A 19,410-nucleotide genomic window follows, 5' to 3' on the forward strand; every position below is an offset into this window, starting at 1 on the left:
AACATTGTCACACAAATCAGTTTCTATTTAAAGCTAATGGTGTTTATAAAAGTCTCACAGTTTTTCTTGGAACCTTATTTCTCATAAAGTGCTTGTGGTGTTTACTTTGGAAGTGTATGTACTAAAACCAAGCCTCACTAACACACTCTTTAAAACAAATTCAATAACCAAACATTAAACTACACAAACACTGCTCTCAACCTCATAGTTTGATGAAAAGCCTTATAAAAAAGCCTATGCTTCATCCCAAGACTTATATTCTGTGCTTCTGCATTATGGCATAAAGTTATGCTATCTATGTTATGCTATGAATTCCTGTCACTAGTGCTGCTTTGTTTTGATAATTTAATCTTTAATATCTATTACAGGAGCTTTCCTAGGACTGCACTGAACCAAGCCTGCAAGCCTGCATTATCACACACCTGTAATTTAAACTACCCACTCCAATCCACTTTGAAAATTTATTCCATTTTTTAATCAGCCTTGTACTACGTAATTCAAAATGAAGATAATTTAAAATACAGTCACTTACTAAATCTGCTCAAGTCTCTACTAATTTTTGTGTTTTCCCAATGCGTGTTTCAAGTATTTTTCTTTCTCTTGTGTTTATACCAAGATCCACATGACCAGGAGGGGCAGGTGAGTTGCAAGGCCAACCCACTGTGCTGCTGAGCATGGTGAACATGCGAACACATAGAAACAGAGGAGAAAATCCACATCACAGTGCTGTTAAAACAGCACTTGCAGATTTCTTGCAGGTATCTGTTGTTACAAAGCACTGTTGGGTTGGTGGGACTCTTTAGCAAGGTTCACCAGCTGCCTCAGCATCTAAACCTGCCTTAATTCATCCCAAAGAGGTGAGGGATAGGACCTCTCTAGTTGGCAAAAGAGACAACTGAAGCATCTCCAGCAATTCCTAACCCATCGTTTCGGCTCAGACACGGCCCTCTGTACCTCTTTAGCACAGGACAGGAGAGCAGGAACTGCCCTGTAACACAAGTCCCAGATTCTCTTGTAAAGAAGCATTAAAGCAAGGATGACCCAGCTCTCCCTGGTATAATACTAAATCCATTTTGATTTAATACCACATGAGCTAAAGCCATTTAGGAGGATACCTATAAGAGTAACAAGCAGGTTTTTCTTAAAAGAGAGAAATTGCCTTTCAGATTAACAGTCTTAGGTTACTAATTTAAAATTTAACCTAAGCAACTACACAGACCTTAAAAATTATTATCACTTTCATGAACTACAGACACAAAGCTACATAACACAGTCCAGAACAACCCCACTAGCTACGTTAATGTCCTGTAGCACACTTTGAACTATTGTGCTTTACAAACACCCAACTGACCCTTGCAAAGCAAATGTCAATTCTCATCTGCACCACTGCATGAAAACAGGTTTAGTGAGTCTAGATAAGAGCTGTGATAAAAAACAAGATTAAAAAAAAGATGTCTCAACTCACTGTCTACCTTTGAAAACCTTGTCTTACCAAGGACAGATCTTCTAATGAGAAGCTTTACTACAGGTCCCTTCCAGTGTGCCACTACTGCAAACACCATGGCACAAACCACGCTCAGCCTGCCTGCAAGCACAGCTTGGGATAATGACTGCATGAGCCTGAGTGTTAGAGAACAACGATGCAAAATTCATGAAGCAAATGGGTGAGTTCCTCTGCACCAGCTCAGAGTACAAGGCATTTGAGACCCAAAACCCTGTGCTAGGAAACACAGTGAGCCTTCAAAAACACAAATGGCTTTTAGAGCTACAAGTAGTGAAGGACAAGAACGACCCCTCCGAGCCAAGTCCACCCTTCTGCCAAACACACAAATAAATACTATGTTAACAGTACCCAAACCACGGGGACATAAAAGGGCACAAAAGGAACTTCCAGTACAACTTCAAAATGCCCTTCCATTGATATTAATAGCCCTGTCATTTCAACTGGCTTTAAATACACTGAAAAATTGCCTATCGCTGACCTTTTGTAAGCATTTGCGCAGTACCCCACGGTCTTAATTAAGCTCATGCTTTTCGCGTATTGAGGCATTTGAAAAATTACCCAAACACGAGCAGTCCTGGAGCCGTTCCGGGCTGTCACGGTGAACCCAGCCCCGGCCACACACCAGCTGCTCCACGGTCACAAACACCACTGGGGACTTTCATCAGCGCATGCATTAAAATTATGTGCACTGCCCTGCAAAGCCATACGAAAGAAACGCTGAACTCCAGGTGTAGGCGCAGCAGCGCTGCCCAGCACACACGGATCAGATTATTTTTAGCCCAGCGCAAAGGCTTGGCCCCGGCCTTTTGCAGGCTCAAACCACCGCGCTGTTGATCACGTTCTGCAAATTTTAAAACATTTACAAACAAATCTAAAACCAAATGCTCCACGCCGCGCAGCAGCCTGAAGCAGCTTCCGACCCCCGGCCCGGCACCGCGACGGCACCTACCGGAGCAGAAGAGCCCGGCTCGGTGCAGAGCGATCCCGCAGCCGCCGTGTCCGGTCCCGCAGCCGCCCCCCTGAGCGAGACGGGAGGAGAAGCCGCTCCAGGCGAAGGAGGAGGGAGGCGGGGCCCGCTAAGGGAAGGAGGCAGTCGGGCAGCGGAGCCGCCCCGCGAAAGCAGGCGGGAGTCGGGCAGCGAGGCCGCCCCTCACGGTCCCCCCCCGCCCACGGCGCTGACGAGGCACCGCCTCCCGCTCTCCTCAGCGGCCCCGCGGGCCCCGCCACCCCACCTGACACCGGGGTGACGGGGGGACACGGCCAGGCGCTTTACTCCCATGAGAAAACCGATGAAAATCTGAGGAGAACTTCCCCCTCCCCAATTAACACCGTTAGGTGTTAGCCATGGGGGAAGCCGGGGGAGCAGGAGGGGCAGCGGGTGTGCGAGTCTCCAGAGCGCTGCTCGCAGGAGCCGCGTCCAGATTTCCTTCACTTTCTGTTCCCGGTGGGTCTTCCGGGGCAGGAAGGTCCCACTGCACGGCAGCACCCTGAGGGAAGGCGGAGGGAGCAGACGTGGGCAGCGACTGCGGGGCCTATATGCACTTCAGGTTGGCCTTTCCAGCTAAATTAAATGGCACAAGTGCACATTTCCCCATAAGAAATGGCAGGATTATGCACCAAATTTCAAGTTCCAAAGACCGAGGTTCCTCAAAGCACCCACATTTGCATTCTTCCTAAAACACTGGCTTTCCGGGTGGGGAATGCCTATGTTTAAGCTTTTCCTCAAGCTAGAATTTGTGAAAAATTTAAACAAAACTCCTCATCCTTTCATGGGTTACATGGAAATTAATGTAAAGAGGTTATGGCTTAATTGTATTACTTGGCAGCCTGCAAAGAGTCTGCCTCTTTTACTGCTGTTCAATCTCTTATTCATGTAAATAACCCTCATTAGTGGTTTTTACCATGAGTAGGGGTTACAGAACCAAGACTGGAAGATGGGAGTACGTCCTTCATGACAGATGAATGGTCTCTTGTGGTATCACAACAGAAAAATGCACAGTCCCTGTGCTCTGCAAAGAGGGGGGCAACACAACAGAGAAATGCTGCTGCACTGCTAGTGCTGAGATAATCTTCAGGAGGAAGATTACTAATATTTAATTAAAAACACACAGAGCAGATGCTCTGTCTTTCTGCCAAGAACACCCGCCTGCCATCACCATTACTTACATAAATTAAACTGTGTCTTTGCTTGGAGACTGGAGGGAGCAGCACACCTGCGATTTCAGGGTAACTAATTTTGTCAGCAATTTCCAGCACCATGCTGAGGGTGCAGCCCTCCTTTGAGAATGTAAAGCAGAGATTTGACAGAGCCCCCGTCTAATGCTGCTTCCTACAGGCACATTTCTGGCCAGCCTCAAATTCCTGCAGAGTTTAAGCTCAAACACATTTACAACGTTTGTGATTGTGTAGGAAAACCTCCTATTCATCTCCCAGCTGCAAATCACAGTGGTAAATATTAACAATTATCAAAAACTGAGTGCGTTTGCCCCATCAGCACCAGAACTTGTGTCTCCCTGTTTCTCATTCTGCGGGCAGCCTGGCTGAGTGCCCCAGGGAGAGCAGCACCCAGCAGGGCTGGCGTTGGGATGCCTCACGGCAGGGCCTGGGAAGGGCACAGACTCATCAAATGAATTCTGAAGGCCTAGTGGAGGCCAGATGTCTTGTTCCCACTGCATGAAAATGTGTTGATAATGGTTAAAAAATGACCACCTGCTATGGTAGGCTACTGATAACAGCAGAATACTGTTACTGGTGTGATATGTGAGCACAACTAAAGTCGCAAGAGCAGCTGCCTTTAAACTCAGGCAAACACTCGGCAATGCTTGGACTAAAAGGAACCCAGTGGCACATGGCTGTATTATGCCATAAATCCTCATGGAGAGTGTCCTGCTCTGTTAAGAATGTAGTTAGGATATACCCTCTCAAGCTACACGTCTCATGCTTTTAAATAAGCCAGTTCTGATGCAAGGGCGTACTTATTTTCAGATTTAAGCCTGGGGCTTCTCTTCTATGCTGTATAATATCCTCTTAAAAGAACAATCAGTGATGGTGAAAAAGCGTTTGATGAAATACTAAAGATGTATGTTGAAATCAGATATCGGCCCAGACATGCTACATCTTCTAGTTTTAGTTTTCTATTTATACGTTACCTGTTATATCTTTAACACTTATAAGGTTCGATTCACTTTTTTTTCTGTTTGAAAATACTAAAAATTAAATTTGAAATGGCAACCTAGGAAATTAGTGACCTGGAAGTCTAGTATGCTGTTCTTTCATTGAGTATGTTCAGCATTGCATATGTTTTTTTTTCCAAGAGCATGGTAGCTTGTAAAGTTCCAGTATGCCCACAATAAATGAGGTTCCCCTTAGAAATCGTTGTTCTAGGGAACAGTGGTTTTTGAAAGGAAAAAGGAAACCCCAGATATATTATACTAACTTCCAGAGCAATTTTGTTCTGCATTCATTTGAAAAGCCAGATTTAAAAATTGACTGTAAATCAGTTAATCCTGTGACAATTTGTGTCTGTGACAGTCCTGTCTTACAAGGTAAATCCAGTTGGTCATAAATGTCCATATGGCAGGTGCATCTAATACACATGCATAAAAGTTCCAGCACATGACTTCCTTTGGGGAGAAGAGCTATAGTAGATATAATTTCTTCGTATTTTTTTAATTGCATAGCATTTAGCCCTGATGTTTTCAGCTCTGTCCACAAGTAATTATACAAATTTCTCCTCCAGGCCTCCCAGAATATGAGAATTCATCCTTACTACTCACCAGTGACAGCCTGAATCTGGCTCTGGTTGCCAAACCCAGCTCCCTCATCGAGGTGGACAGGACAAGCTCGCTCCCCCCGTGCCCGAGCTCGGCGGCAGCAGGTAAGCGAGGCACTAAAGAGCAGAACACGAGCTGTGTAGGGACAGCCCCGGCCAACAGCTGCACTTGTACCAGCTCCGCAGCTGCATGTGGAGCAGCACCAAGATAAAGGCGGCCGGGGCCCACCGTTTTGGGTGGGAATGGTTCAGCTGAAGACACACAGCGGTGCCAAGTGAGCAGCTGGCCGGGAAGGTCACTGGCGAGCTGAGCTGGCAGCCCTGCGGGCAGCACCTGCGCTGTGGTGGGCGGGAGGCACTGCCTCCCTGAGAGCAGCGGGCAGAGAAGGCGGGGGGGGCTGATATGGGGCAGAACGGACCTTCTTCCTGGCTGGGAGGTGTGCGCAGACCTGCTCTGGCAGCTGCGAAGGGCTGCCCACGACCCTGCGTGACCACGGCAAGGCCATCCCTGGGGCCGCAGATCCGCGCCGCCGGGCAAAGCCCTCCCGAGGACGGGCTGGAGCTGATCCGCCGCCGCTGCAGGCGCTGTGGGGAAAGGCCGCACGGCAGCGCTTTGCCGGGGTGCCGGCCCGTACCTGCCGCGGACAAAGTGCCCCGAAGCGCGGCCCGACGGCCGGGGCCCCGCGGAGGAGGGGGCGGCCGGGCCCCGGGGGAGGGAGCGGGGAGGGAGCCGGGGCCGCGGGTGCGGGGTCAGCGCGGGACACGCGTGCGGGCGGCGCCACCTGTTGGGGAACCCGCGGGGCCAGGCCGGGGCGGGCGCGGAACCGCCGCCGCACAGCGACGAGCCCGTGCCCGCGGCAGCAGCCACGTACCCGGCACGGGGCGGGCGCCCGAGGGCGCTGTGGTGGCGCAGGCACGGGTGGGCCGCGTGCGGGGGTTGGTGTGGAGAGCGGCGGGGACGCCGCGGTGAAAGAGGCCTGGCGGGCGGCTGAGCAGCCAGGCGGTAGCGTGGCCGAGTGGTCTAAGGCGCTGGATTTAGGCTCCAGTCATTTCGATGGCGTGGGTTCGAATCCCACCGCTGCCAAGCTGTTTTGTTCCCGCCGCGGCGGCGGCTCCTTTTCACCGCCCGCACAGCGGGGCCGCGGGGGTGGCACGGGGCCGCGAGGGTTGCGGGCCGCTGTCGGGCACACTCCATAAAACCCAGTAATAGGCGTTGTGTTGAGTACTGGCAACAGTGGAAGGTATTCCTTGCGTGTCTTTTGCTTTAAAGTAAAACGAGAAATCCTAACTTCGGCAGTTCTGACTGTCCTCACTGTGTTTGGATTACTGCAGCCCCGACCCGCAGGCCTTGCCCCTGGGCTTTGCTCCCTGCCCTGGACTGAGGGGAGGTGTCAGCGCTCTCACCTTCTCCAGAATTCTCAAATCCATCTATGATTATTGCCCCTGCCCAGTCTTTTCCCAAGTTCTCCCATTCGCATCACGCTCTTCATTGTTCTCTCCCAATGTGGAAGAGAACACCTTTTCCTCCCCAGGCTGGAAAAGGTGCAGATGGGAAGGGGATTTCTGTTTTAAATTCCCACCATGAGCGGCAGGTGGGCAGGGGCCAGGGCCTTCCGGACTGCCTGTGCTTTTAGCCCATTTTAGCTGAGCAGTAATTCAGAAGCACTTTGCTCACTCTAGTGGCTGTAGAGATTTACTCAGTTCAACTGTTTCAGAAATTACATGCAAAAACACACTTGCACTTGAAGTTCAGCTGAGAAGCAACTAAACTCTGTTAGTTGTTGTCCTCAACAGCTACAGGAGGTGAAGGAAGCTGTGCAAAGATGCAGGCCACCCCTAGTGGCAGATTCTTCTACTGCGACATAAATGCACTTGACTAAAATAACTTCGTTAGTAACTTCCAATTTAACTAAAATACCCGGTTCTGACTTGTGAAAAACAGCATGTACCCCTTAACCCTGTGAACTGCAAGGTGCTGTCACAGATGGTTCTGCACCAGGGGCAGGGCAGGGAGCAGTTCTGAGGCAGCATTCAGAGGCACAACACACATTTCAGCAAAGTTTGAAGTACACTTTTATTTTCCCTCAGATGCACTGAAACAGCTAATTCACCAATTCACACAGCGAGAAGTCTCTCTACAGCTGGTGTGTGTTATTCACAGAAGCCTGTTCTGGCTGTCCTTTCCTTGGTTCCTCTGTTCCCCAAGGTAGTGGTAGTGAGTCATGGCAGAAGCTGTGGTCAGCCTTTTAGTTTCAGCTGACTGTAGCTCTTGTTCTTTCTGCAGGTTCTCATTCACTTCAGCAATCAATTCGGAAAGTTGTTTTTTTGATGTAAAATAGAGGCAAGAATCCTGACTCTGGTCTGTTTGGGTGATTTGGCCATAACAATTTACTGTATTTTAATTTCTCAGGTGCAGCTAGTGATATGCTACAATTCTGTCTGCAAATTTAAAAATAGCTGCCTGTTTATTGCACTGGGGCCAGTGACTATTGTGGAGATTGGAATGATCCAGGTGGTAGTACTGTGACTGAATATGTGCAGCTTAGGCAAGTCAGTGTCGTCTTTCTCTAAAAGAACGCAAAAGTGAAAGGCCATAACATCCTAAAGAAAGGCAGATGAAACTGAAAATAACAATGAAAAGAATCAAAACTTTGAGGAGGATGTGATGGTTCCGGCCTTTTGGTGTGGTTTTAACATAGTGGTCCACGGAATCAGCAAACACAAACTTCTTTGGCCTGTACCCCAGTTGAGCCCGTGCCTTGTCTATTTTAAATGTGTGAGTTACAGAAATATTCAGTACCTACAGGGCAAAAGAGTCAACATACAAAGGTATGAATACCTAGGCAATTGGAACAAACTGTAAATGGTAGCAAAGACACTGTTAAAGGAAATGTAAAATAACCCCCCCAACATTATATCAGTGTCCTATTGACATACATCACATTATTTTTAAACTGTTCACTCAAAAGGAGAAAGCCCAAACAGGCAGTAAAAGCTGCAGAACAGAACCTGTAAGACTTGAAAACTTGGAAAAAAAATGTTCTGCAAACGTTGTCTTGTTTATGTACCCAAGAAGGCAGATCAAAGCCATCTCTCAGCCTCCAAGGGCCCAGCCAAAGCCGTGCAGGATACTGGCCCGTGGCAGGAAGGAGCTGAAGCAGCCTCTCCCCCATTGCAAGCATAAGCTCTTACCTTTTCAAAAATCAGGGCAACAAGCATAATACAGTGCCTAAATTGTACATGGATTTCTCTGGAAAGTGGAAGCTGAAGTAGCACTGGGTGGATTTTACTTTCTACTGACTCAAAGTGTACCTCAGTATTAACATGTATTAAACCCACGAGAATTAAGGGAAGTTTACAAACATAGACTTTACCTCATTTCTGGTCAGCACTGGGGACAGTTCAACGATCGGTTTCAGCATCAGATAAAGGTATTCCATTGCCATGGCTGCATAACAAAAGATTTCTACTTGAAGTAAGAGCAGTGACTTGCTTTGCCATGATGACTGTGGCATGTCTCACACTGTAAATACTCCTGAAGGATCATCACAGACCTCAGAGCTCAGGGCACCATCACTAACATCAGCAGACTGCTTGCTCACAAGAGGCTGGATTTAATCTTAATTATTGTCCTTGTGGGAAGAGGGTTGGGAGGGTTGGGCACAGATCAAATGAAATGGTCATGAGACTTTACAAAAAATGTGGCAACAACAGAGAACTCAGTGGGATTCTGTGGGAGCTGCACATGGGGATTGATTATGGAGACATTCACGTGTGCAGCAAAGCAGATACTCTTTTCAGCATATTTCAGGAAGTCATGGGTTTTCACATTTAACTTTTAATACTTACACCATTAACTCCACAAAGTTACACATCTGTTAAATACTACATAAAACCTGTTTTTCTGGGACTTCAATAAGAAATCAATCTAGTTTCAACATACTGTGCAGAGCTGAACTTCACACTGCTGCACACTAGGTGAGCCCACAGCATATTGTTTTTATACATGAAAATGGAAACTGTGGGCAAATTAAAAAAAACAACATTATATTACAGTTAGGAATGAGGGTAGCATGGACAGGAAAGAGAAATGTTGATAAAATATTTTACCTGATGCATAAACCAAGCAAGTAGGAATACGTATCCATGGCTTCCAGCGACCTAATCTTTCAAACTGAAAGAGAATAAAAAACCAGTGGAAAACCCAGAAACTTCAAACAAGTTTTAAATTTTCATTATAGAAGATATTTGTGGAAATATTTACTGATAAAACAGAAAAAATAATTATTGCTGTTACTATTTTTCATTTTTAAGGGGATTCCAGTTAAATGTCACATGCAGATACCATGTAATTTTCAAGTATCAGTCTTAAAAAAAGGGAAAAAATTTACAAAAATTGATTGAAATATCATGGTGTGCTGATACCTAATTTAACACTGTGACATATTTATGGTTTTTAGACTATAATTAAAAATAAAATGGTACTTTGAAAAGGATTTATATCACAGATTAATACTTAAGATTTATATTTTTCATCCACCCAAAGTAGCCACCATTCACAGCTACATAGCCCAAAAATGAAGGGAATAGCAGCTCAGAACAGGACACTGGTGTAGATGGTCCTTTGCTCTCAGGGAAAACAGCTGCTTTAATGCAGTATTTTAGGTGGGCTTTGTTACAGTGCTGATCACACTGAGATTCAAGCAGGAATTAAACCCACGTTCAGAGAGTTCCCAAAGCAAACATACAGAATGTAACATGCACACAAAAGCTGTTAAAAGTTAAAGCAATTAATGTATTTGGAGATGAGTATATATGGCACCTACAAGTGGAGTTAACCATTCGAAAATGTTGTATTTTTCGCCATCATTAATGAAATACACCTGGCCACTCTGTTAAAGAAGGAGAGAAGAGACAAGTTAGTAAAAATAATACTGCATATATATTGACTTCTTTTTCTTCATCTCACTCCTTATTAATAGCTTCAAAATAACACAGCACTATAATGTGTGGATGTACATGTGAGTCACAAGCTGTCCACATGTGTTCCAATCAGTTGCACTGTTGAGTGCAGTGAAATTGGTGGACAAGTGGTTTGTGTGATTAACATGCCCTGGAATAAATCATTTATTGCAGATGTGCCTGTTCAGAGTGGCTGCACTGGCTGTACAGAGACACCACTGAAGGTGGTGCTGCATCTCACTGGTACTGCTGACACGTACCCACTAAAGGGTGGGACACGTTCTGCTCTGGGTCTAGTTGAGATTCACTGGGATCTGTAAGACTCCATCTGTGTAAACCAAGGGCTAAGCTCCCTCTTTCCCTTTTGCTTTTAGGGTTTTAGAAATAGTAGTTAAATCTACTTTGAAACTCGTTCTAATAGACTTTAAGGGCAGAGCTTCTACGTGAATAAAAACCTGTATTTACAAGGAGGAAAACAGTTATAACTGTTTTTGAAAGCAATGAATCCAAATGAAATGTGCTTCTGTTGGCTATGGTATGGGAAGAACTGATCATCACAGTTCAGAACATTAAATCCAGACCTGTATACAGGGGAGGAGCGGGGGGGTAGATCTGCCTGAACTTCCAGTGTCATTTCTGACATAGCAAACATTCTTTGCTCATTCTTTGCCAGAAATGGCAAATATTATATTAAACCAATGCAAAGATAGAGATATTCTTACAGAACTGAATATTCCAACTCCTAACACCCTGCACAGCCAGTGCTGCCCAGTCCCACACTGTTCACAGCACATTTATCAACTAAAGCCACAGACAACAACGTAAGCTGAAGGACAATAACACTAATTACTGCTACTACAGGAGTTATTATAGCACAGGATCTGCTGTCAAATGAAAACTGTGGTGCTTTTATTGTGTACTTACAGCTATGAAGTTCTTCTTTTGGGTGAGAGCTTCAGCAGCTAAAATGTGAGCTTGGGCAAGATTCTCTACATGCACCCAGTTCACTTTAGCAGAAGGGTCCCCAAACTTGAAGCTAAGTAGCCCTCTCTGAATAAGCTTCTGTAGACACAAACAAACATGAAACCAGAGCAAAACGTGTTTTAAAATGAGGTACAGTGCACTTTCTTGTCCAGCTAAGTGTAAGTTTATCTCTACTTAACAAAAAAATAAAAATTCTGTAATCAATTAAAAAGAAACGAGAAGTACAAAGAGCTCTAAAAACATTGCCCTTCAGTAACCTCTTGTACCAGAAAGTGCTTCCAGCTCCATAACTTGTTTCATTGGACAGGGAAAGCTGTTCATAGTTGAGACTGGAAATAAGATATTTTGTCGTATCTCTTTTCATTAATATTTTAAACCATTTGGTGTAAGTTGCATGTAAACAGACATTTGAAATATCAGGGATTGGCCTGAATCTTACAGTAATTGTTAAATTATAAAGCTGGATTTTTATGTGCTTGTATTTCAAAAAAAAGGCTTTTTTAAGGTACACCCTTTACAGATATAATGAAATGCCTGTTTAAAGAAGTTTATAATATACCCAGCAGACAACTGAACTGTTGATTTGCTGCCCAGTAAGGTCAGTCAATTTATACTACAAATAAGTAATGCTCCTTACAGCTTTCTACCTGTATCTTAGAAAATTCTACTGGTTAGAAAATTAAAACCACATACTGCCAGCCTTGGCAAGTGTCTTTGCTCCTCAGGTCCATAGATTCCTGGGGGGCGAATAACACACGTATGGAGTACTCCACCTCCTGCAAGATTTGAGAAGAGCATTCTTTAGTGACCTTCACATGACTATATTGTATCTTTGTTTGTATGAACCAAAGGCTGTGGTAACAGAACTTACTCTGAAATAAATTAACTTTGCTGTCTTAAAAAGGTGGTGCATTAGTAGTCAGATATTAAGTTGGGAGAATCAGAACATGTGAAATAGCAAGGTAATATTCAGAGAGGTCCTGCCAGCATAATTATGTTACTAGAAAATACTAGATATTTCAAAACCTCTTTCTATCCAGTCCCTTGTCTCTGTGCCAGAGCAGTGAATGAACGTGCCAACTGTGGTGATGAGGTTGGTGAAGTGAGCTGGTTATTCAAAAATACATTGGAAAGCGGAATGAAACCAACTGAGCTCACCCAAAATTATTGCTGGGAAGCAGTGACTCCCTATCAGTACAAGGTAGAGCTGAAAGGTTCCCTCAACAGCAGGCACAGCTCCCACTACAGCTGATGGAGACACTTGACAATTCCAGTGGGATCATAAAATCCAATCACTTCCCAAGTACATCGGTTGGCTGGTTCGTCATCTGCTAATAACTGCTCTTAACGACTTGAAAACATGTAAAATACTCAATCCTGCTATGGCACAGGATCAAAATGGGATGTTTGGAACACCGAGTGGTTCTAATTTCCTTGACAAATGCAGAAATGTGTATTGGTCCTAAAATTAAGAGGGGCTTTGATGCAAAGAGCTGCCAAAGAAATGAGGAAAAAAACCCCAAACCTTAATTTTTTTAAAAATAATAATTCTCTTGGGATGAAATGTCCATCAGTGACTTTCTATCTCATATAGCGCTCTGCAAGTATCAAATGAGTCTTTTTCTGTAAGTTGTCTACAGCTAAATTTAGCTCAGTATCACTTGGTCACATAGAATCATGTTGCACTTTACATTAATTTGTTTTGCACTGGCAGTTATAGTATCTCACAGGTGAGCTTAAGTACTCAAGTGTATAACTGGCTTCCTCAACATGGAAAACTTTGGGAAGCACTAATAAATAATTCCAGGCTGTAGTATCAGGTGGCTACTTCAGATTTTAATATATAACTTGAGGGTGCATAGAGAGTGTAACAATTTAATCAGCATTCATGTTTTACTTCTGTTGCATAAAACAGTGACAATAAACAATCGGGTTTGTTTAATTTAGCTGTCTTAATATTTTCCATTAACATACTGAGCTCATTGCTACCATGCTAAAACCTTTCGTGGACATTGCAGGAACTTAAAAACAGTTAAGAGTAATTTTTAAGTGAAAACACTTTAGTTTGTGAGAGGGGGTTGATAACTTAATTTCATAATTGGTGGACAATGTTGTCCATGAAGGATTGATACAGGAGACAGGATGTTGGGGGGGAACGAGAAGAGGAGGAGTAAATTCTACTATGAATTAATGCTCAGACAAAAGTACCTGCTAGTGGAGTTCCATTAGCTGCCAGTACCATTTGTTCTGCAATGGATTTGGTTCTGGAATAATGATCAACGTGCTATGGAGAAAAAGCAAATACATTTTTATCTGTTCTTGGAACGACAGAGCAGAGGGCATCTCTTCTCCATTAGCTTTTACTTAGCAAATGGCAACAAATACCTCAAAATTACAGAAGCCCTGGGGTATTAGGTTTAGGGTAAAACACATGCACATTGTAAGGAGGCATTTTTGTTTATGCAAATCTGGTTAATTAATTTCAGCACATTTGAGAAGCAATAAATATGTGTATACTTTGAATGCTGCCAGGAATGTAATTGATCACTACTTTGTAATCTGGATTTCTTCTTCAGGTAATGGAAAAGTCAAAAGCCAAATTTTGAAGACATTACCTCTGAAGTATCCTGTTCACTTTCGTGTGGCACTGTCCCAGAGAAAAGATTTGAAATGTTATTAAAAATATGAATCAGTATTTTCTCTCCATCTCTACTTCTTGAAAGACTGTGAAGTATTAGATGGAGAGAGGAGGGACACAAAAAACAACTGTGTAGGCAAAGCACCCAGAAGTACTTTCTCCTTTTTAATTAAATGCAATAAAACCACATAAAAATAGGCTGCTTTTCCAGATCAGCTCTACATTGAATATATGTCATCTTCAGTAAGGGAGAAACAGAAAAATCATGTAGATAATAAATAGTGAGAGAGGCACCAAGCCATAGAACACAGTCCTTATGTCCAGGTGGAATTTCCTTGATGTTAATGGGACACTGTATGAGATATTTGCCAAAATCAAGGCCTTAATAGGAAACAAAGAAATATATACTGCAATGTACATAAAACTGATGTGTCAAGGCTGTGAATAGCATCTACAAAAAGTAGTTTTCTTTCTCTTTCACTGAATCACAGAATGGTTTGGGTTGGAAGGGACCTCAGGGATCACCTCATTCCAACCCCCTTGCCACGGGCAGGGACACCTTCCACTAGATCAAGTTGCTCAAACTCTCATCCAACCTGGCCTTTCTTGTGCCTGGATTTTGGCATCAGGTAAAACATTGTCATGGAAGCTCCAGGCTTTTCCAGAAACAAGAAAATAAATGAAGAGGAAACTTGAAAATATGTACAAACAAAATACCTTGTCAAGTGGAAAATATGGCACAGATTCCTCATCCCCATCTTCGATGGGAAGCCCTCCAAACACCACATTCACTGTACTGGTGTAGATCAGCCGAGAGATGTTGTTTTCTTTGCAAGCTGCAGGAATGTACAAAGTAAATTACTTTATGGAAAATGAAACAACGTGGAAAAAAAAAGTTTGTATGACCTTATTCTGAGAAACTGTCAAATCTTAAAAGGGAAAATCCTTCCATTCTATGATTGGTGAGTTGAAATGCAAAGCATATTTAAAGGGAAGGCATCAGTGTGGAACCAAGTGCTTCACTCTGTGGCACATCCCAGTCTGACACATCACACCCTGTCATAGAATGGAGCATAAAAAGCAATGACATGTTTCCTCATTTTCTGCCAACAATGTAAAGCATTTGCTAACAAATAGTGTGTGCCAAAAACACCAGCTGGCTTTCTTTAAATGGTATATGATATTTGATGTGCTCTACTAACACCCAATGGCACAGTTAGATACGTACCATCAATGATGTATTTTGTTCCATTGATGTTTATACTTTCAATCTGTTCTTTCTGCCACTAGGAAAAGAAAGAAATTGTGCATTTTTGAATACATAGCAAATTCAATATGAGGATGTTATAATGTCCTCAAATAAAGGTAATTAATTTAGTGCTTTGATTATAAAAAAGATCTTTTAGACTGTTGTTTCTGACTTCAAGTAGTCAAATCATTATTTTTAAGCTATGCCTGTATTTTCCTTGTATTTTTGCAGACTAGTCTGCTTGAAGTAAAGAGAATCACAGTGCTTCCAAGAAACATGTCCTGGTATTAGTATGTTAAATATCTGTGTTTCATTAGCACTTCAGTGATGAGTGGCCTCTGCCCAGAGCAATTCCCATTATGCATTGCTCAGTGGCAAATAGCTCTGAGTGAGCTGTTCTATCCAAACAGGGTAATTCCTTTTATTAAATAAGGTAAGAAAGGGGTGTGTGTGTAACTCTAACCATAAAAATTGTGACTCAGAGTACATCCTTACAGCTTTTTGCCTTGACTTCAAATACAGTGGTCCTTATAAATTAGATATATAAAATAATTTACAATTTAGTGCAGTTTTTATTCTTCGCAGTGACCTTACACCTAGGAGTTCCTTGGGAAGGTTTAGGGAAGGATCAGGGGTTTGGAGAAAACCAGCCTCTATTGTCTTTCCTTTTGTCTTTATGCTGTTTCAGAACTCTTCAATGCCATTTCCATCTCAAACACCCTCCCAGGGCGCTGGTGGAGCCTCTGATGGAGAGGAAATCATTCTGCAAGCAGCCTTCTTGCAGGGGGCACTCCAGTTTACACAGAGCAATCTACTATGGTAGATAAAATCTACCATGCTGTGCTACAGCATCAAGTCTTATTCTCATCGTGGGCAGTCACACAGAAAAAAACAGAACTGTTTGGACTCACTTGCTCTTTTCCTGACATTCCATATGAAGCTATATGAAACACAACGTCAGCCTTTTCACAGGCTGCACGTATGGCATAGTAATTCCTGAGGTCTGCCTGTAATACATAAGAAAACATATTTGGACTTGAAATCAAAGCTGCAGGTGAGCATTTGTCATACAGTGGGTTAGCACAAAGGGAATCCATATATATAATGCATGTTTAGAATTGTACTGGCTGTACATCCTGGGCCTGAAAACTGGGCCCACCCCAGTGCTTGTTGATAATCATACCTTTCTTTCACAGAACCCAAAGGGCTTTAAAGACATTCATTAAGCTTCATAATACTCCTGTGTTTTTTCTACAGGTGATTAAACTAAGGCACAGGTGAGGGCAGGGTCCTGAGGAGGCAGGAGCAGAACTGCTCTGTGCTCCATGTTACAGGTTTCACTGTTTTCCTTATTTCAGATATACTAAAATCCCTTCACCAGAAGTCCTGTGGGATGTTCACACTGTCAAAAAGGTTATTGGAATTTGAAATAATTTGCAATTAGCTATTTGGATTCTCTGAAAACTAGTAAAATGTTATGGAATAGGCAAATGAACTAATTTTGACTGCTGGGAAAATACAATTTATCATACCTGAATACACTCCACTCCACTGGGAATTTCCCAAATAGGCATGTGCATGTCATAGAGAACAACAGAAGCTCCTTTGCTGGCAAGAGCACATCCCAGCTTGTATCCAAAATAGCCGCCACCTCCTGTCACCACAGCTCTCATACTGGTTTTATTCAGTGCTGCAGCATTTCCATTCCATTTGGAGTTTTACAAACATTTCAAATGTCTGTATACTATACTAGAGATAGCATCCTGAAAATAAATAACAAAGGTTGCATGTTTTGGGCTAAGTCTCAGTTTGCAAATGGCATCCAGAATAATAAAAGAAAAACCAAACAAAAAAATATTTTTGCCTAACACAGAGAATGTGAATTCAAATGTTTTCCACAAATGGGTCAAAATTAGAATAATGGTACAGACCCTAATTTTTTATTAGTAGAAGAGAAATCACTGGCTGTGTGAAACAGCCTGGGCTCAGTTTTGTTCATCCTGGTCTGCATCACAACTCAGAGATGGCTGTAGGGACCAGATGTGCTATAGGGATCATACATGAATTCAAACTTGTGAACTGTCAGGAAAACTCTAAAGGTGAACAAATTGCATTTCAGTTTCTGTGCTTAAAACCAAGCAAGCAGGACCAGGCAGAACAGCAGCCAAATACAATGTCCCCTAGAGCAAAAGAAACCTTCCATGTTTCTTCTACTCATCCCCAGTTTATCACAAAGACAGACGTCTGAGGGAAGTGGTATTTCCAGCTCCTTTCTAGGTAGGAGCAGTTGAGCATAAATTAAGAATACACCGTGTAGTTACCACTAGCAGTGATGGAGCTGAGAGAGATGAGTGTTTCAGGAGAGAAGAGGAACGCCTGATCCTTACTTTATAATTTTAGAAGGTGTATCAGAGAACAAGGCTATCAAATCCCTCGCTTTTGAGGGGAACTTGAATAAAATAGCTGCTCTGAAAGAAGAGTCAACGAGTGCACTAAGATAAAGTAACAGTGAATCACTTATTTCCCGAGCATGGAGGTTCTTGCCCATCTATGGGTTCGTCACTGCCAGTCGGGGCATTTCAGAGGCTGTGGCTGCCGACTCCCCCCGTCACCCACATCCCTGCCCTGGCCTCGATTAAACATTCAAAGCCACCCGGGCCCCGCCGGGACTCTCTGCATCTCACTTGCAAATGGCCCGGGGCCGCAGCGCTGCTCCGAGGGTCGGCGGCCCCGCGCCCTCAGCGCGGCCTCGGGCCGGGGCCGTTGGGGCCGTTGCTGCCCCAGGAGCCCTCACTGGTGCCGGGGGAGCCCCCGCCGCTCCCGCTGGTGTCCGGCCCGGGACCACCCCCGCCGGCCCCACGCACCGCCCGGAGCGACCCCCGGGGGGGCCCGACCCACGGCCCGACCGCCTCCGGGCTCCTCAGGGTCCCTCTGGCATCCCACCGCACCCCCGGGCTCCCAAAGGCCCCCTGGGGTCCCACCACACCCCTGGGCCCCGCTCACCTGGCAGCGTCTTTGGGATCACACAACCTCCCTGAGATTCTGCTCATCCCACAGCACCCCTGGGATTCTGCTCATCCCACAGCACCCTGGGGTGGCTCTTACCTCCGAGTGTCTTCACTCGCATCCTGTCGGTAGTGACGGCTCCGTCCACACTGAGACACTTACTTGTTGAACGGGTTATTGAGGAAAAAAAAGAGCACCTCCTACTTACCAATTGGACAGTTGGTGGCAGGACATGGCTCAGAGAGGTGCAGACCATCAAAGACACCTGTGAAACAGCAGGAATTCCCAAGGAGGAGGGTATAATCATAAACAAATAGGCACTGACTAAGGGCCCTGACCACCTGAGCTGGCAGTGGGTTCCTGTGGTCATTCGAGCCTGGGAGGATGGGAAATGGGTCGGGAGCTACAGAATTTGAGTTACCCATTCCAGGCAAAAATTAAGCTTTGAACACGTTTACCTCTTCTGTTACAGCTGTGCTGTGTCTAAACATTCATATTAAATTTTAATCATTTAAAGACACACTGCAGTTTTGTTAGAGCAGGAGTAACTCAAATAAGAGCCAGCACACGTAGCTCAGGCAGTACAATCCACCCAATAAGCAACAAATGTAAGTCTTAAGAAGGGGGAAAAGAGAGAGGTTGGATTCTCCCTCATGTCTTGGTGCTTGGTTTGCCTGCTCACCCCCAAATGGCAATTCCCTGAAGGCACAGCGTGTGCCAGCGCTGGTACAGGGTTGCGGATAACATGACTCCAGCAGGAACACCTTGCTGAACTCCAAGATCTTAAGTATCCTTCCTCCCCCTTCCCAGAAGCTCTTTAAAAACAGTATTTGGTTCATTTATTATTTATTATTGCTTTGAATGTACATTATTTGATTTACAAACACACATAATATTATTTATTACATTTTTACAAAGCTTTTGAACAATAAAATTATTTTTATATAAATACAATTTTCAGTCCTCTCACCACCTGTTATTTATAAATATTTGCTTTCCATATTTTTGTCCTATTTCCCAGGTCTCCATAATTCCTCAGACTTACAGACAGTAGCTGTAGCAGCAGCTTCATCAGAGGAGTTGTTTAGTCACTCTTTTCTTCACCAGAGCTGCTGGACTTGTGGCAGCACTGCAGTCCTACGATGGTTCCTCTTCTTCCAGCTTCTCACCCTCCTGAGTTATCATTTTTAGAAAATCCCTCTCAGTATGAAGCAATCAATTAATGAAGATCCATTAACAGTATTCCTGCACCTGTTAGTGGTGAACGCCTTTGATTTGTGACACTGTTGTTCCTG

At 44.1% G+C, this 19,410-nt stretch overlaps 2 protein-coding genes, 1 long non-coding RNA gene and 1 other non-coding gene across 10 annotated transcripts in view; 2 read left to right on the top strand and 2 right to left on the bottom strand.

Annotated features, from left to right (window-relative positions):
* Positions 1 to 5,609, bottom strand: part of EEF2K (eukaryotic elongation factor 2 kinase) — a 29,403-nt gene extending 23,794 nt beyond the window's left edge. For 3 of the 6 annotated variants that reach the window (XM_027683795.1, XM_027683796.1, XM_027683790.1), the window contains exon 1: positions 2,454 to 2,572. The gene's annotated coding sequence lies outside the window, so the exon portion shown is untranslated. Of the gene's footprint in view, positions 1 to 1,982; positions 1,999 to 2,062; positions 2,079 to 2,453; positions 2,573 to 5,280 lie in introns of those variants that run through there. The other 3 variants (XM_027683792.1, XM_027683794.1, XM_027683791.1) reach the window with 3 other exon arrangements.
* A 669-nt stretch (positions 5,610 to 6,278) lies between these two features.
* TRNAL-UAG lies at positions 6,279 to 6,360 on the top strand. The gene has a single exon. It is a non-coding gene; the product is annotated as a tRNA-Leu (tRNA).
* Positions 6,361 to 7,325: 965 nt separating this feature from the next.
* On the bottom strand, positions 7,326 to 18,335 carry SDR42E2 (short chain dehydrogenase/reductase family 42E, member 2). Of its 2 annotated transcripts, none has more exons than XM_027683781.1 (12): positions 18,215 to 18,335; positions 16,642 to 16,872; positions 16,021 to 16,116; positions 15,089 to 15,146; positions 14,578 to 14,696; positions 13,431 to 13,506; positions 11,916 to 11,998; positions 11,163 to 11,300; positions 10,103 to 10,168; positions 9,387 to 9,450; positions 8,651 to 8,724; positions 7,326 to 8,076 (listed from the first exon to the last, which is right to left on the bottom strand). In XM_027683781.1, the coding sequence occupies exons 2-12, from the start codon at positions 16,780 to 16,782 to the stop codon at positions 7,828 to 7,830; spliced, it is 1,164 nt and encodes a 387-aa protein (XP_027539582.1). In that variant the 5' UTR covers positions 16,783 to 16,872; positions 18,215 to 18,335; the 3' UTR covers positions 7,326 to 7,827. The 2 variants fall into 2 exon arrangements, with proteins under 2 accessions (XP_027539582.1, XP_027539581.1); XM_027683780.1 differs by lacking the exon at positions 18,215 to 18,335 and adding an exon at positions 17,794 to 17,914.
* On the top strand, positions 18,313 to 19,370 carry LOC113967835. Its single transcript, XR_003534297.1, has 2 exons — positions 18,313 to 18,412; positions 19,137 to 19,370. It is a non-coding gene; the product is annotated as an uncharacterized LOC113967835 (long non-coding RNA).
* Positions 19,371 to 19,410: the final 40 nt, after the last annotated feature.

The sequence above is a fragment of the Neopelma chrysocephalum genome, unplaced genomic scaffold, assembly GCF_003984885.1.
Source record: "Neopelma chrysocephalum unplaced genomic scaffold, ASM398488v2 Primary Assembly neopelma1_65, whole genome shotgun sequence".
Lineage (NCBI taxonomy): Eukaryota > Metazoa > Chordata > Aves > Passeriformes > Pipridae > Neopelma > Neopelma chrysocephalum.

What these genes read in the sequence shown, in the direction of transcription:
- SDR42E2 (XM_027683781.1), bottom strand. Translation starts at nt 16,782, where the DNA reads ATGAGAGCTGTGGTGACAGGAGGTGGCGGCTATTTTGGATACAAGCTG. An exon ending in GACACTTGCCAAGGCTGGCA is followed by an intron (nt 11,301 to 11,915) that starts GTATGTGGTTTT and finishes TTGTGTCTACAG; the next exon opens with AAGCTTATTCAGAGAGGGCT. An exon ending in CAGTGCTGACCAGAAATGAG is followed by an intron (nt 8,077 to 8,650) that starts GTAAAGTCTATG and finishes TTTGCCCTGTAG; the next exon opens with GTACTGAATATTTCTGTAAC.